General features: G+C 30.3%; 1 protein-coding gene across 1 annotated transcript in view; it reads left to right on the top strand.

The window, feature by feature from the left end:
* bmp8a (bone morphogenetic protein 8a) overlaps window positions 1-17,076 on the top strand; it is a 28,951-nt gene extending 11,875 nt beyond the window's left edge. Inside the window, exons 5-7 of the mRNA XM_028461059.1 lie at window positions 14,742-14,821; window positions 15,270-15,380; window positions 16,364-17,076. Of these exons, the coding sequence (XP_028316860.1) occupies window positions 14,742-14,821; window positions 15,270-15,380; window positions 16,364-16,513 (341 nt within the window). The 3' untranslated portion in view covers window positions 16,514-17,076. The remainder of the gene's footprint in view (window positions 1-14,741; window positions 14,822-15,269; window positions 15,381-16,363) is intronic.
* Window positions 17,077-17,156: the final 80 nt, after the last annotated feature.

Raw genomic sequence — 17,156 nt, forward strand, 5'->3', positions numbered from 1 at the left:
TGGTCCTAACTCAATTTTTTTTTTTTTAAAATTTTTGAAAAAAAATGCCTTGTTATAGCCTTACTTTTGATTTTGGGTGATTTTAGTTTTTTGTCATTTTTTGTGCCTTACTGCTTTCTTAGCCCTGTTTAAGTATGTGCATTATATTTGCAGTAGTTTTTAGGGTCTAATGATGGTCCTAACTCAATTTTTTTTTTTCGAAATATTTGAAAAAAAATGCCTTGTTATAGCCTTACTTTTGATTTTGGGTGATTTTAGTTTTTTGTCATTTTTTGTGCCTTACTGCTTTCTTAGCCCTGTTTAAGTATGTGCATTATATTTGCAGTAGTTTTTAGGGTCTAATGATGGTCATAACTCAATTTTTTTTTTTTCAAAATTTTTGAAAAAAAATGCCTTGTTATAGCCTTACTTTTGATTTTGGGTGATTTTTTTTTTTTGTCATTTTTTGTGCCTTACTGCTTTCTTAGCCCTGTTTAAGTATGTGCATTATATTTGCAGTAGTTTTTAGGGTCTAATGATGGTCCTAACTCAATTTTTTTTTTTTCAAAATTTTTGAAAAAAAATGCCTTGTTATAGCCTTACTTTTGATTTTGGGTGATTTTAGTTTTTTGTCATTTTTTGTGCCTTACTGCTTTCTTAGCCCTGTTTAAGTATGTGCATTATATTTGCAGTAGTTTTTAGGGTCTAATGATGGTCCTAACTCAATTTTTTTTTTTTCAAAATTTTTGAAAAAAAATGCCTTGTTATAGCCTTACTTTTGATTTTGGGTGATTTTAGTTTTTTGTCATTTTTTGTGCCTTACTGCTTTCTTAGCCCTGTTTAAGTATGTGCATTATATTTGCAGTAGTTTTTAGGGTCTAATGATGGTCCTAACTCAATTTTTTTTTTTTCAAAATTTTTGAAAAAAAATGCCTTGTTATAGCCTTACTTTTGATTTTGGGTGATTTTAGTTTTTTGTCATTTTTTGTGCCTTACTGCTTTCTTAGCCCTGTTTAAGTATGTGCATTATATTTGCAGTAGTTTTTAGGGTCTAATGATGGTCCTAACTCAATTTTTTTTTTTTCAAAATTTTTGAAAAAAAATGCCTTGTTATAGCCTTACTTTTGATTTTGGGTGATTTTAGTTTTTTGTCATTTTTTGTGCCTTACTGCTTTCTTAGCCCTGTTTAAGTATGTGCATTATATTTGCAGTAGTTTTTAGGGTCTAATGATGGTCCTAACTCAATTTTTTTTTTTCAAAATTTTTGAAAAAAAATGCCTTGTTATAGCCTTACTTTTGATTTTGGGTGATTTTAGTTTTTTGTCATTTTTTGTGCCTTACTGCTTTCTTAGCCCTGTTTAAGTATGTGCATTATATTTGCAGTAGTTTTTAGGGTCTAATGATGGTCCTAACTCAATTTTTTTTTTTTCAAAATTTTTGAAAAAAAATGCCTTGTTATAGCCTTACTTTTGATTTTGGGTGATTTTAGTTTTTTGTCATTTTTTGTGCCTTACTGCTTTCTCAGCCCTGTTTAAGTATGTGCATTATATTTGCAGTAGTTTTTAGGGTCTAATGATGGTCCTAACTCAAATTTTTTTTTTCAAAATTTTTGAAAAAAAATGCCTTGTTATAGCCTTACTTTTGATTTTGGGTGATTTTAGTTTTTTGTCATTTTTTGTGCCTTACTGCTTTCTTAGCCCTGTTTAAGTATGTGCATTATATTTGCAGTAGTTTTTAGGGTCTAATGATGGTCCTAACTCAATTTTTTTTTTTCAAAATTTTTGAAAAAAAATGCCTTGTTATAGCCTTACTTTTGATTTTGGGTGATTTTAGTTTTTTGTCATTTTTTGTGCCTTACTGCTTTCTTAGCCCTGTTTAAGTATGTGCATTATATTTGCAGTAGTTTTTAGGGTCTAATGATGGTCCTAACTCAATTTTTTTTTTTCAAAATTTTTGAAAAAAAATGCCTTGTTATAGCCTTACTTTTGATTTTGGGTGATTTTAGTTTTTTGTCATTTTTTGTGCCTTACTGCTTTCTTAGCCCTGTTTAAGTATGTGCATTATATTTGCAGTAGTTTTTAGGGTCTAATGATGGTCCTAACTCAATTTTTTTTTTTCAAAATTTTTGAAAAAAAATGCCTTGTTATAGCCTTACTTTTGATTTTGGGTGATTTTAGTTTTTTGTCATTTTTTGTGCCTTACTGCTGTCTTAGCCCTGTTTAAGTATGTGCATTATATTTGCAGTAGTTTTTAGGGTCTAATGATGGTCCTAACTCAATTTTTTTTTTTCAAATTTTTGAAAAAAAATGCCTTGTTATAGCCTTACTTTTGATTTTGGGTGATTTTAGTTTTTTGTCATTTTTTGTGCCTTACTGCTTTCTTAGCCCTGTTTAAGTATGTGCATTATATTTGCAGTAGTTTTTAGGGTCTAATGATGGTCCTAACTCAATTTTTTTTTTCGGAATATTTGAACAAAAATGCCTTGTTATAGCCTTACTTTTGATTTTGGGTGATTTTAGTTTTTTGTCATTTTTTGTGCCTTACTGCTTTCTTAGCCCTGTTTAAGTATGTGCATTATATTTGCAGTAGTTTTTAGGGTCTAATGATGGTCCTAACTCAATTTTTTTTTTTCGAAATTTTGAAAAAAAATGCCTTGTTATAGCCTTACTTTTGATTTTGGGTGATTTTAGTTTTTTGTCATTTTTTGTGCCTTACTGCTTTCTTAGCCCTGTTTAAGTATGTGCATTATATTTGCAGTAGTTTTTAGGGTCTAATGATGGTCCTAACTCAATTTATTTTTTCCAAAATTTTGAAAAAAAAATGCCTTGTTATAGCCTTACTTTTGATTTTGGGTGATTTTAGTTTTTTGTCATTTTTTGTGCCTTACTGCTTTCTTAGCCCTGTTTAAGTATGTGCATTATATTTGCAGTAGTTTTTAGGGTCTAATGATGGTCCTAACTCAATTTTTTTTTTTTCAAAATTTTTGAAAAAAAATGCCTTGTTATAGCCTTACTTTTGATTTTGGGTGATTTTAGTTTTTTGTCATTTTTTGTGCCTTACTGCTTTCTTAGCCCTGTTTAAGTATGTGCATTATATTTGCAGTAGTTTTTAGGGTCTAATGATGGTCCTAACTCAATTTTTTTTTTATCAAAATTTTTGAAAAAAATGCCTTGTTATAGCCTTACTTTTGATTTTGGGTGATTTTAGTTTTTTGTCATTTTTTGTGCCTTACTGCTTTCTTAGCCCTGTTTAAGTATGTGCATTATATTTGCAGTAGTTTTTAGGGTCTAATGATGGTCCTAACTCAATTTTTTTTTTTTTCAAAATTTTTGAAAAAAAATGCCTTGTTATAGCCTTACTTTTGATTTTGGGTGATTTTAGTTTTTTGTCATTTTTTGTGCCTTACTGCTTTCTTAGCCCTGTTTAAGTATGTGCATTATATTTGCAGTAGTTTTTAGGGTCTAATGATGGTCCTAACTCAATTTTTTTTTTCCAAAATTTTGAAAAAAAATGCCTTGTTATAGCCTTACTTTTGATTTTGGGTGATTTTAGTTTTTTGTCATTTTTTGTGCCTTACTGCTTTCTTAGCCCTGTTTAAGTATGTGCATTATATTTGCAGTAGTTTTTAGGGTCTAATGATGGTCCTAACTCAATTTATTTTTTTCAAAATTTTTGAAAAAAAATGCCTTGTTATAGCCTTACTTTTGATTTTGGGTGATTTTAGTTTTTTGTCATTTTTTGTGCCTTACTGCTTTCTCAGCCCTGTTTAAGTATGTGCATTATATTTGCAGTAGTTTTTAGGGTCTAATGATGGTCCTAACTCATTTTTTTTTTTTTCAAAATTTTTGAAAAAAAATGCCTTGTTATAGCCTTACTTTTGATTTTGGGTGATTTTAGTTTTTTGTCATTTTTTGTGCCTTACTGCTTTCTTAGCCCTGTTTAAGTATGTGCATTATATTTGCAGTAGTTTTTAGGGTCTAATGATGGTCCTAACTCAATTTTTTTTTTTCAAAATTTTTGAAAAAAAATGCCTTGTTATAGCCTTACTTTTGATTTTGGGTGATTTTAGTTTTTGTCATTTTTTGTGCCTTACTGCTTTCTTAGCCCTGTTTAAGTATGTGCATTATATTTGCAGTAGTTTTTAGGGTCTAATGATGGTCCTAACTCAATTTTTTTTTTTCAAAATTTTTGAAAAAAAATGCCTTGTTATAGCCTTACTTTTGATTTTGGGTGATTTTAGTTTTTTGTCATTTTTGTGCCTTACTGCTTTCTTAGCCCTGTTTAAGTATGTGCATTATATTTGCAGTAGTTTTTAGGGTCTAATGATGGTCCTAACTCAATTTTTTTTTTTCGAAATTTTTGAAAAAAAAATGCCTTGTTATAGCCTTACTTTTGATTTTGGGTGATTTTAGTTTTTGTCATTTTTTGTGCCTTACTGCTTTCTTAGCCCTGTTTAAGTATGTGCATTATATTTGCAGTAGTTTTTAGGGTCTAATGATGGTCCTAACTCAATTTTTTTTTTTCAAAATTTTTGAAAAAAAATGCCTTGTTATAGCCTTACTTTTGATTTTGGGTGATTTTAGTTTTTTGTCATTTTTTGTGCCTTACTGCTTTCTTAGCCCTGTTTAAGTATGTGCATTATATTTGCAGTAGTTTTTAGGGTCTAATGATGGTCCTAACTCAATTTTTTTTTTTTCAAAATTTTTGAAAAAAAATGCCTTGTTATAGCCTTACTTTTGATTTTGGGTGATTTTAGTTTTTTGTCATTTTTTGTGCCTTACTGCTTTCTTAGCCCTGTTTAAGTATGTGCATTATATTTGCAGTAGTTTTTAGGGTCTAATGATGGTCCTAACTCAATTTTTTTTTTTCAAAATTTTTGAAAAAAAATGCCTTGTTATAGCCTTACTTTTGATTTTGGGTGATTTTAGTTTTTTGTCATTTTTTGTGCCTTACTGCTTTCTTAGCCCTGTTTAAGTATGTGCATTATATTTGCAGTAGTTTTTAGGGTCTAATGATGGTCCTAACTCAATTTTTTTTTTTTCAAATTTTTGAAAAAAAATGCCTTGTTATAGCCTTACTTTTGATTTTGGGTGATTTTAGTTTTTTGTCATTTTTTGTGCCTTACTGCTTTCTTAGCCCTGTTTAAGTATGTGCATTATATTTGCAGTAGTTTTTAGGGTCTAATGATGGTCCTAACTCAATTTTTTTTTTTCAAAATTTTTGAAAAAAAATGCCTTGTTATAGCCTTACTTTTGATTTTGGGTGATTTTAGTTTTTTGTCATTTTTTGTGCCTTACTGCTTTCTTAGCCCTGTTTAAGTATGTGCATTATATTTGCAGTAGTTTTTAGGGTCTAATGATGGTCCTAACTCAATTTTTTTTTTTTCAAAATTTTTGAAAAAAAATGCCTTGTTATAGCCTTACTTTTGATTTTGGGTGATTTTAGTTTTTTGTCATTTTTTGTGCCTTACTGCTTTCTTAGCCCTGTTTAAGTATGTGCATTATATTTGCAGTAGTTTTTAGGGTCTAATGATGGTCCTAACTCAATTTTTTTTTTTCAAAATTTTTGAAAAAAAATGCCTTGTTATAGCCTTACTTTTGATTTTGGGTGATTTTAGTTTTTTGTCATTTTTTGTGCCTTACTGCTTTCTTAGCCCTGTTTAAGTATGTGCATTATATTTGCAGAAGTTTTTAGGGTCTAATGATGGTCCTAACTCAATTTTTTTTTTTTCTAAATTTTTTGAAAAAAAAATGCCTTGTTATAGCCTTACTTTTGATTTTGGGTGATTTTAGTTTTTTGTCATTTTTTGTGCCTTACTGCTTTCTTAGCCCTGTTTAAGTATGTGCATTATATTTGCAGTAGTTTTTAGGGTCTAATGATGGTCCTAACTCAATTTTTTTTTTTTCAAAATTTTTGAAAAAAAATGCCTTGTTATAGCCTTACTTTTGATTTTGGGTGATTTTAGTTTTTTGTCATTTTTTGTGCCTTACTGCTTTCTTAGCCCTGTTTAAGTATGTGCATTATATTTGCAGTAGTTTTTAGGGTCTAATGATGGTCCTAACTCAATTTTTTTTTTTTCAAAATTTTTGAAAAAAAATGCCTTGTTATAGCCTTACTTTTGATTTTGGGTGATTTTAATTTTTTGTCATTTTTTGTGCCTTACTGCTTTCTTAGCCCTGTTTAAGTATGTGCATTATATTTGCAGTAGTTTTTAGGGTCTAATGATGGTCCTAACTCAATTTTTTTTTTTTCAAAATTTTTGAAAAAAAATGCCTTGTTATAGCCTTACTTTTGATTTTGGGTGATTTTAGTTTTTTGTCATTTTTTGTGCCTTACTGCTTTCTTAGCCCTGTTTAAGTATGTGCATTATATTTGCAGTAGTTTTTAGGGTCTAATGATGGTCCTAACTCAATTTTTTTTTTTTCAAAATTTTGAAAAAAAATGCCTTGTTATAGCCTTACTTTTGATTTTGGGTGATTTTAGTTTTTTGTCATTTTTTGTGCCTTACTGCTTTCTTAGCCCTGTTTAAGTATGTGCATTATATTTGCAGTAGTTTTTAGGGTCTAATGATGGTCCTAACTCAATTTTTTTTTTTTCAAAATTTTTGAAAAAAAATGCCTTGTTATAGCCTTACTTTTGATTTTGGGTGATTTTAGTTTTTTGTCATTTTTTGTGCCTTACTGCTTTCTTAGCCCTGTTTAAGTATGTGCATTATATTTGCAGTAGTTTTTAGGGTCTAATGATGGTCCTAACTCAATTTTTTTTTTTTCAAAATTTTTGAAAAAAAATGCCTTGTTATAGCCTTACTTTTGATTTTGGGTTATTTTAGTTTTTTGTCATTTTTTGTGCCTTACTGCTTTCTTAGCCCTGTTTAAGTATGTGCATTATATTTGCAGTAGTTTTTAGGGTCTAATGATGGTCCTAACTCAATTTTTTTTTTTTTGAAATTTTTGAAAAAAAATGCCTTGTTATAGCCTTACTTTTGATTTTGGGTGATTTTAGTTTTTTGTCATTTTTTGTGCCTTACTGCTTTCTTAGCCCTGTTTAAGTATGTGCATTATATTTGCAGTAGTTTTTAGGGTCTAATGATGGTCCTAACTCAATTTTTTTTTTTCGAAATTTTTGAAAAAAAAATGCCTTGTTATAGCCTTACTTTTGATTTTGGGTGATTTTAGTTTTTTGTCATTTTTTGTGCCTTACTGCTTTCTTAGCCCTGTTTAAGTATGTGCATTATATTTGCAGTAGTTTTTAGGGTCTAATGATGGTCCTAACTCAATTTTTTTTTTTTCAAAATTTTTGAAAAAAAATGCCTTGTTATAGCCTTACTTTTGATTTTGGGTGATTTTAGTTTTTTGTCATTTTTTGTGCCTTACTGCTTTCTTAGCCCTGTTTAAGTATGTGCATTATATTTGCAGTAGTTTTTAGGGTCTAATGATGGTCCTAACTCAATTTTTTTTTTTCAAAATTTTTGAAAAAAAATGCCTTGTTATAGCCTTACTTTTGATTTTGGGTGATTTTAGTTTTTTGTCATTTTTTGTGCCTTACTGCTTTCTTAGCCCTGTTTAAGTATGTGCATTATATTTGCAGTAGTTTTTAGGGTCTAATGATGGTCCTAACTCAATTTTTTTTTTTTCAAAATTTTTGAAAAAAAATGCCTTGTTATAGCCTTACTTTTGATTTTGGGTGATTTTAGTTTTTTGTCATTTTTTGTGCCTTACTGCTTTCTTAGCCCTGTTTAAGTATGTGCATTATATTTGCAGTAGTTTTTAGGGTCTAATGATGGTCCTAACTCAATTTTTTTTTTTTCAAAATTTTTGAAAAAAAATGCCTTGTTATAGCCTTTCTTTTGATTTTGGGTGATTTTAGTTTTTTGTCATTTTTTGTGCCTTACTGCTTTCTTAGCCCTGTTTAAGTATGTGCATTATATTTGCAGTAGTTTTTAGGGTCTAATGATGGTCCTAACTCAATTTTTTTTTTCGAAAATTTTTGAAAAAAAATGCCTTGTTATAGCCTTACTTTTGATTTTGGGTGATTTTAGTTTTTTGTCATTTTTTGTGCCTTACTGCTTTCTTAGCCCTGTTTAAGTATGTGCATTATATTTGCAGTAGTTTTTAGGGCCCAATGATGGTCCTAACTCAATTTTTTTTTTTTCAAAATTTTTGAAAAAAAATGCCTTGTTATAGCCTTACTTTTGATTTTGGGTGATTTTAGTTTTTTGTCATTTTTTGTGCCTTACTGCTTTCTTAGCCCTGTTTAAGTATGTGCATTATATTTGCAGTAGTTTTTAGGGTCTAATGATGGTCCTAACTCAATTTTTTTTTTTGAAAATTTTTGAAAAAAAATGCCTTGTTATAGCCTTACTTTTGATTTTGGGTGATTTTAGTTTTTTGTCATTTTTTGTGCCTTACTGCTTTCTTAGCCCTGTTTAAGTATGTGCATTACATTTGCAGCAGTTTTTAGGGCCCAATGATGGTCCTAACTCAATTTTTTTTTTCGAAAATTTTTAAAAAAAAATGCCTTGTTATAGCCTTACTTTTGATTTTGGGTGATTTTAGTTTTTTGTCATTTTTTGTGCCTTACTGCTTTCTTAGCCCTGTTTAAGTATGTGCATTATATTTGCAGTAGTTTTTAGGGTCTAATGATGGTCCTAACTCAATTTTTTTTTTTTCGGAATATTTGAACAAAAAATGCCTTGTTATAGCCTTACTTTTGATTTTGGGTGATTTTAGTTTTTGTCATTTTTTGTGCCTTACTGCTTTCCTTAGCCCTGTTTAAGTATGTGCATTATATTTGCAGTAGTTTTTAGGGTCTAATGATGGTCCTAACTCAATTTTTTTTTTTTTTCAAAATTTTTGAAAAAAAATGCCTTGTTATAGCCTTACTTTTGATTTTGGGTGATTTTAGTTTTTTGTCATTTTTTGTGCCTTACTGCTTTCTTAGCCCTGTTTAAGTATGTGCATTATATTTGCAGTAGTTTTTAGGGTCTAATGATGGTCCTAACTCAATTTTTTTTTTTTCAAAATTTTTGAAAAAAAATGCCTTGTTATAGCCTTACTTTTGATTTTGGGTGATTTTAGTTTTTTGTCATTTTTTGTGCCTTACTGCTTTCTTAGCCCTGTTTAAGTATGTGCATTATATTTGCAGTAGTTTTTAGGGTCTAATGATGGTCCTAACTCAATTTTTTTTTTTTCAAAATTTTTGAAAAAAAAATGCCTTGTTATAGCCTTACTTTTGATTTTGGGTGATTTTAGTTTTTTGTCATTTTTTGTGCCTTACTGCTTTCTTAGCCCTGTTTAAGTATGTGCATTATATTTGCAGTAGTTTTTAGGGTCTAATGATGGTCCTAACTCAATTTTTTTTTTTTCAAAATTTTTGAAAAAAAATGCCTTGTTATAGCCTTACTTTTGATTTTGGGTGATTTTAGTTTTTTGTCATTTTTTGTGCCTTACTGCTTTCTTAGCCCTGTTTAAGTATGTGCATTATATTTGCAGTAGTTTTTAGGGTCTAATGATGGTCCTAACTCAATTTTTTTTTTTCGAAATTTTTGAACTAAAAATGCCTTGTTATAGCCTTACTTTTGATTTTGGGTGATTTTAGTTTTTTGTCATTTTTTGTGCCTTACTGCTTTCTTAGCCCTGTTTAAGTATGTGCATTATATTTGCAGTAGTTTTTAGGGTCTAATGATGGTCCTAACTCAATTTTTTTTTTTCGGAATATTTGAACAAAAAATGCCTTGTTATAGCCTTACTTTTGATTTTGGGTGATTTTAGTTTTTTGTCATTTTTTGTGCCTTACTGCTTTCTTAGCCCTGTTTAAGTATGTGCATTATATTTGCAGTAGTTTTTAGGGTCTAATGATGGTCCTAACTCAGTTTTTTTTTTTTCAAAATTTTTGAAAAAAAATGCCTTGTTATAGCCTTACTTTTGATTTTGGGTGATTTTAGTTTTTTGTCATTTTTTGTGCCTTACTGCTTTCTTAGCCCTGTTTAAGTATGTGCATTATATTTGCAGTAGTTTTTAGGGTCTAATGATGGTCCTAACTCAATTTTTTTTTTTTCAAAATTTTTGAAAAAAAATGCCTTGTTATAGCCTTACTTTTGATTTTGGGTGATTTTAGTTTTTTGTCATTTTTTGTGCCTTACTGCTTTCTTAGCCCTGTTTAAGTATGTGCATTATATTTGCAGTAGTTTTTAGGGTCTAATGATGGTCCTAACTCAATTTTTTTTTTTTCAAAATTTTTGAAAAAAAATGCCTTGTTATAGCCTTACTTTTGATTTTGGGTGATTTTAGTTTTTTGTCATTTTTTGTGCCTTACTGCTTTCTTAGCCCTGTTTAAGTATGTGCATTATATTTGCAGTAGTTTTTAGGGTCTAATGATGGTCCTAACTCAATTTTTTTTTTTCGAATATTTGAACAAAAAATGCCTTGTTATAGCCTTACTTTTGATTTTGGGTGATTTTAGTTTTTTGTCATTTTTTGTGCCTTACTGCTTTCTTAGCCCTGTTTAAGTATGTGCATTATATTTGCAGTAGTTTTTAGGGTCTAATGATGGTCCTAACTCAATTTTTTTTTTTTCAAAATTTTTGAAAAAAAATGCCTTGTTATAGCCTTACTTTTGATTTTGGGTGATTTTAGTTTTTTGTCATTTTTTGTGCCTTACTGCTTTCTTAGCCCTGTTTAAGTATGTGCATTATATTTGCAGTAGTTTTTAGGGTCTAATGATGGTCCTAACTCAATTTTTTTTTTTTCAAAATTTTTGAAAAAAAATGCCTTGTTATAGCCTTACTTTTGATTTTGGGTGATTTTAGTTTTTTGTAATTTTTTGTGCCTTACTGCTTTCTTAGCCCTGTTTAAGTATGTGCATTATATTTGCAGTAGTTTTTAGGGTCTAATGATGGTCCTAACTCAATTTTTTTTTTTTCAAAATTTTTGAAAAAAAATGCCTTGTTATAGCCTTACTTTTGATTTTGGGTGATTTTAGTTTTTTGTCATTTTTTGTGCCTTACTGCTGTCTTAGCCCTGTTTAAGTATGTGCATTATATTTGCAGTAGTTTTTAGGGTCTAATGATGGTCCTAACTCAATTTTTTTTTTTTCAAAATTTTTGAAAAAAAATGCCTTGTTATAGCCTTACTTTTGATTTTGGGTGATTTTAGTTTTTTGTCATTTTTTGTGCCTTACTGCTTTCTTAGCCCTGTTTAAGTATGTGCATTATATTTGCAGTAGTTTTTAGGGTCTAATGATGGTCCTAACTCAATTTTTTTTTTCGGAATATTTGAACATAAAATGCCTTGTTATAGCCTTACTTTTGATTTTGGTTGATTTTAGTTTTTTGTCATTTTTTGTGCCTTACTGCTTTCTCAGCCCTGTTTAAGTATGTGCATTATATTTGCAGTAGATTTTAGGGTCTAATGATGGTCCTAACTCAATTTTTTTTTTTTTTCAAAATTTTTGAAAAAAAATGCCTTGTTATAGCCTTACTTTTGATTTTGGGTGATTTTAGTTTTTTGTCATTTTTTGTGCCTTACTGCTTTCTTAGCCCTGTTTAAGTATGTGCATTATATTTGCAGTAGTTTTTAGGGTCTAATGATGGTCCTAACTCAATTTTTTTTTTTTCAAAATTTTTGAAAAAAAATGCCTTGTTATAGCCTTACTTTTGATTTTGGGTGATTTTAGTTTTTTGTCATTTTTTGTGCCTTACTGCTTTCTTAGCCCTGTTTAAGTATGTGCATTATATTTGCAGTAGTTTTTAGGGTCTAATGATGGTCCTAACTCAATTTTTTTTTTTTCAAAATTTTTGAAAAAAAATGCCTTGTTATAGCCTTACTTTTGATTTTGGGTGATTTTAGTTTTTTGTCATTTTTTGTGCCTTACTGCTGTCTTAGCCGTGTTTAAGTATGTGCATTATATTTGCAGTAGTTTTTAGGGTCTAATGATGGTCCTAACTCAATTTTTTTTTTTCAAAATTTTTGAAAAAAAAATGCCTTGTTATAGCCTTACTTTTGATTTTGGGTGATTTTATTTTTTTGTAATTTTTTGTGCCTTACTGCTGTTTTAGCCCTGTTTAAGTATGTGCATTATATTTGCAGTAGTTTTTAGGGTCTAATGATGGTCCTAACTCAATTTTTTTTTTTCGGAATATTTGAACTAAAAATGCCTTGTTATAGCCTTACTTTTGATTTTGGGTGATTTTAGTTTTTTGTCATTTTTTGTGCCTTACTGCTTCCTTAGCCCTGTTTAAGTATGTGCATTATATTTGCAGTAGTGTTTAGGGTCTAATGATGGTCCTAACTCAATTTTTTTTTTTTCAAAATTTTTGAAAAAAAATGCCTTGTTATAGCCTTACTTTTGATTTTGGGTGATTTTAGTTTTTTGTAATTTTTTGTGCCTTACTGCTGTTTTAGCCCTGTTTAAGTATGTGCATTATATTTGCAGTAGTTTTTAGGGTCTAATGATGGTCCTAACTCAATTTTTTTTTTTTCGGAATATTTGAACTAAAAATGCCTTGTTATAGCCTTACTTTTGATTTTGGGTGATTTTAGTTTTTTGTCATTTTTTGTGCCTTACTGCTTTCTTAGCCCTGTTTAAGTATGTGCATTATATTTGCAGTAGTTTTTAGGGTCTAATGATGGTCCTAACTCAATTTTTTTTTTTCGGAATATTTGAACTAAAAATGCCTTGTTATAGCCTTACTTTTGATTTTGGGTGATTTTAGTTTTTTGTCATTTTTTGTGCCTTACTGCTTCCTTAGCCCTGTTTAAGTATGTGCATTATATTTGCAGTAGTGTTTAGGGTCTAATGATGGTCCTAACTCAATTTTTTTTTTTTCAAAATTTTTGAAAAAAAATGCCTTGTTATAGCCTTACTTTTGATTTTGGGTGATTTTAGTTTTTTGTCATTTTTTGTGCCTTACTGCTGTCTTAGCCCTGTTTAAGTATGTGCATTATATTTGCAGTAGTTTTTAGGGTCTAATGATGGTCCTAACTCAATTTTTTTTTTTTCAAAATTTTTGAAAAAAAATGCCTTGTTATAGCCTTACTTTTGATTTTGGGTGATTTTAGTTTTTTGTCATTTTTTGTGCCTTACTGCTTTCTTAGCCCTGTTTAAGTATGTGCATTATATTTGCAGTAGTTTTTAGGGTCTAATGATGGTCCTAACTCAATTTTTTTTTTTTCAAAATTTTTGAAAAAAAATGCCTTGTTATAGCCTTACTTTTGATTTTGGGTGATTTTAGTTTTTTGTAATTTTTTGTGCCTTACTGCTGTCTTAGCCCTGTTTAAGTATGTGCATTATATTTGCAGTAGTTTTTAGGGTCTAATGATGGTCCTAACTCAATTTTTTTTTTTTCAAAATTTTTGAAAAAAAATGCCTTGTTATAGCCTTACTTTTGATTTTGGGTGATTTTAGTTTTTTGTCATTTTTTGTGCCTTACTGCTGTCTTAGCCGTGTTTAAGTATGTGCATTATATTTGCAGTAGTTTTTAGGGTCTAATGATGGTCCTAACTCAATTTTTTTTTTTCAAAATTTTTGAAAAAAAATGCCTTGTTATAGCCTTACTTTTGATTTTGGGTGATTTTAGTTTTTTGTAATTTTTTGTGCCTTACTGCTGTTTTAGCCCTGTTTAAGTATGTGCATTATATTTGCAGTAGTTTTTAGGGTCTAATGATGGTCCTAACTCAATTTTTTTTTTTCAAAATTTTTGAAAAAAAATGCCTTGTTATAGCCTTACTTTTGATTTTGGGTGATTTTAGTTTTTTGTCATTTTTTGTGCCTTACTACTGTTTTAGCCCTGTTTAAATATGTGCATTATATTTGCAGTAGTTTTTAGGGTCTAATGATGGTCCTAACTCAATTTTTTTTTTTCGGAATATTTGAACAAAAAATGCCTTGTTATAGCCTTACTTTTGATTTTGGGTGATTTTAGTTTTTTGTCATTTTTTGTGCCTTACTGCTGTCTTAGCCGTGTTTAAGTATGTGCATTATATTTGCAGTAGTTTTTAGGGTCTAATGATGATCCTAACTCAATTTTTTTTTTTTCAAAATTTTTGAAAAAAAATACCTTGTTATAGCCTTACTTTTGATTTTGGGTGATTTTAGTTTTTTGTGCCTTACTGCTGTTTTAGCCCTGTTTAAGTATGTGCATTATGTTTGCAGTAGTTTTTAGGGTCTAATGATGGTCCTTACTCAATTTTTTTTTTTTCGGAATATTTGAACTAAAAATGCCTTGTTATAGCCTTACTTTTGATTTTGGGTGATTTTAGTTTTTTGTCATTTTTTGTGCCTTACTGCTGTCTTAGCCCTGTTTAAGTATGTGCATTATATTTGCAGTAGTTTTTAGGGTCTAATGATGGTCCTAACTCAATTTTTTTTTTTCAAAATTTTTGAAAAAAAATGCCTTGTTATAGCCTTACTTTTGATTTTGGGTGATTTTAGTTTTTTGTCATTTTTTGTGCCTTACTGCTTCCTTAGCCCTGTTTAAGTATGTGCATTATATTTGCAGTAGTGTTTAGGGTCTAATGATGGTCCTAACTCAATTTTTTTTTTTCAGAATATTTGAACAAAAAATGCCTTGTTAAAGCCTTACTTTTGATTTTGGGTGATTTTAGTTTTTTGTCATTTTTTGTGCCTTACTGCTTTCTTAGCCCTGTTTAAGTATGTGCATTATATTTGCAGTAGTTTTTAGGGTCTAATGATGGTCCTAACTCAATTTTTTTTTTTTCAAAAATATGCCTTATGATAGCCTTACCTTTTTTTATTTTTTGCAGATCGCAGCAATGCCAACAATGGCGGAGACCCGTGTAAGAAACACGAGCTCTACGTCAGCTTCAGTGACCTGGGCTGGAAGGTTAGCATCACTTTATCTGATTATTACTGCTTACACACATTCAGAATTATAGAAAGACAGAAGAAGGGAAATTCATAGACATATATATATATATATAGATCAAATTACATAGTAACAAATAAGGAGCAGTAGGCTAACATAAACAATTCACATAAATAAAAACATATCTGAAAAAGGAAACAAAGTATTTTTGTTAATGCAAAAAAAATTTTCAAAATTGTCTTATATAATTAAACAATCATTATTAGAACAAATATTCACCCAAAGCTTAAAAAACAATGTAAAATAGTTCCTTCTGCTATGTCGCCTCTTAGAGGTTCAGGGTGAAACAAATAAACCACTTAGATGCAAAAACGTGACCATTCGAGTACAGTTACAAGGTTAAAACAGTTAATAATGATCTTTTTCAGTTTGTGTTACAATAATAATACCAAATGTGTGTTTTTAGGACTGGGTTTTGGCTCCCACTGGATATTCGGCGTATTACTGTGATGGGGAGTGTTTCTACCCTCTGGGCTCCTGTATGAACGCCACCAACCACGCCCTCATCCAACAAGTGGTAAGTGACAAATAAACATCGAGGTTTTAGACTGTTTTTTTTTTTTCAATTTTAACCAAAATCAGAGGTAAAGCATAAAAATATTCAAAACAAATCAGAGGTAAGGGAAAAATGAAATAAGGCTACAGTAAGAATCTAAAACTAATGTTAATATGGTGAACACACTTAAACAGGGGTAAGACATAAAAATGGGAGAACATTTTTGAAATAGGGCCAGAATAAAACCCTAAAAACTAAGTGGAAACATGAGGAATATACTTAAACACAGATGACAATACAGTAATGTATGAAATACATCTGACAAACTTCTACCAAACTGCCATCAGACATCAACATTATTTATTCTATCCACCTTTTGTTACACATACATTTTACACCAATATATTTATAATAATGCATCAATTTTATATGGCACTTTTTTGGACACAAAGTCGCTTTACAGAATGAAGGGATTATTCTTTCACTCCACACCTAGTGGTGATAAGCTACTATTGTAGCCACAGCTGCCCTGAGGCAGACTGACAGAGGCAAGGCTGCCATAGTGAACCATCGGCCCCTCCAACCACAAACACTCACACACTACATTCATACAAGACAATGTGGGTAAAGTGTCTTGCCCAAGGACACAATTACAGATGCCACTGAGGTGACTGCCACCCCACTGTGGCACATGGAATGTTCAGTGGTCTCCATCCACCAACTAGCCAGGACCAGACCTGCTGAGCTTCAGGGGTTTAACGACATGACAGGCTGGTACTATATCCCTCTCTGACTTGGTTTTTATCCTTCTTTAGATTCTTTTTACTCATGTATTCTCGCAACTGTTTTTGTTGTGGCAATCGCAACGTCATTTCGTTCAAATGCATCCCTGATGTTATGTTGAATGACAATAAAGGGAATTAATCTATAAAACACCCAAAATCTGAGGTAAAATAAAATAAATTTCAGTTTTGGAGTCTAAAATGTAGTATGTTCTGTGTCAGGTTCACCTGCTGAAGCCCGACGAGGTCCCCAAGGCGTGCTGTGCCCCCACAAAGCTCAGTCCCATCTCCGTCCTGTTCTACGACGACAACAACAACGTGATCCTCAAAAAGCATCGCAACATGGTGGTGAAGACGTGCGGGTGTTTATGAGACGCCAAACGACGAACCCCAGATCCAGAGGATGAGACGCACACCATCAATTTTCAAATGATCATTGGATTACGAAACACTTTTGTCCTTGTGCATGAGAAATAGGTTTCTCTGGAAACAGACAAATTAACTGTATTCAATTAAATTTAGCAAGTTCATTTATTTAATAATATGTTAGGGTTTCATTTATTCAGACAACAGGTTTTCATGACATTTACTTTGATCTCCTGACATGTTTCGACTGTTGTCTGCCAGTCTTCCTCAGAGGCGTTAGCTGATCACTTTGATGTTTTTTTGTTTTCGTCGTCTGACAAAATGGTACTTTAAAATATGATTAAAATAATAAAACTAAAAGAACTTGCTGTAATTATTATGCAGAAGTAAAAAATGAAAACAAAAAAGTGATCAGCAGATGCCTATGAAGAAAACTGGCAGTTGACAGTCGAAACATGTCAAGAGATCAAAGTAAATTTCCTGAAAACAAGTTGTCAGAAATAATGAAACGTAACATATTATAACTGTATTCATGTTACATAAACTAACTGTCAATAGTTCACTTCATTTCACACATTTCTACTTCTTCACCTTGTTTAGATTGAAAAAAAAAAAAAATTTCTTCAATAATTGATTCACAAATAAAAAA

This window comes from Gouania willdenowi, chromosome 11 (assembly GCF_900634775.1).
Source record: "Gouania willdenowi chromosome 11, fGouWil2.1, whole genome shotgun sequence".
Lineage (NCBI taxonomy): Eukaryota > Metazoa > Chordata > Actinopteri > Blenniiformes > Gobiesocidae > Gouania > Gouania willdenowi.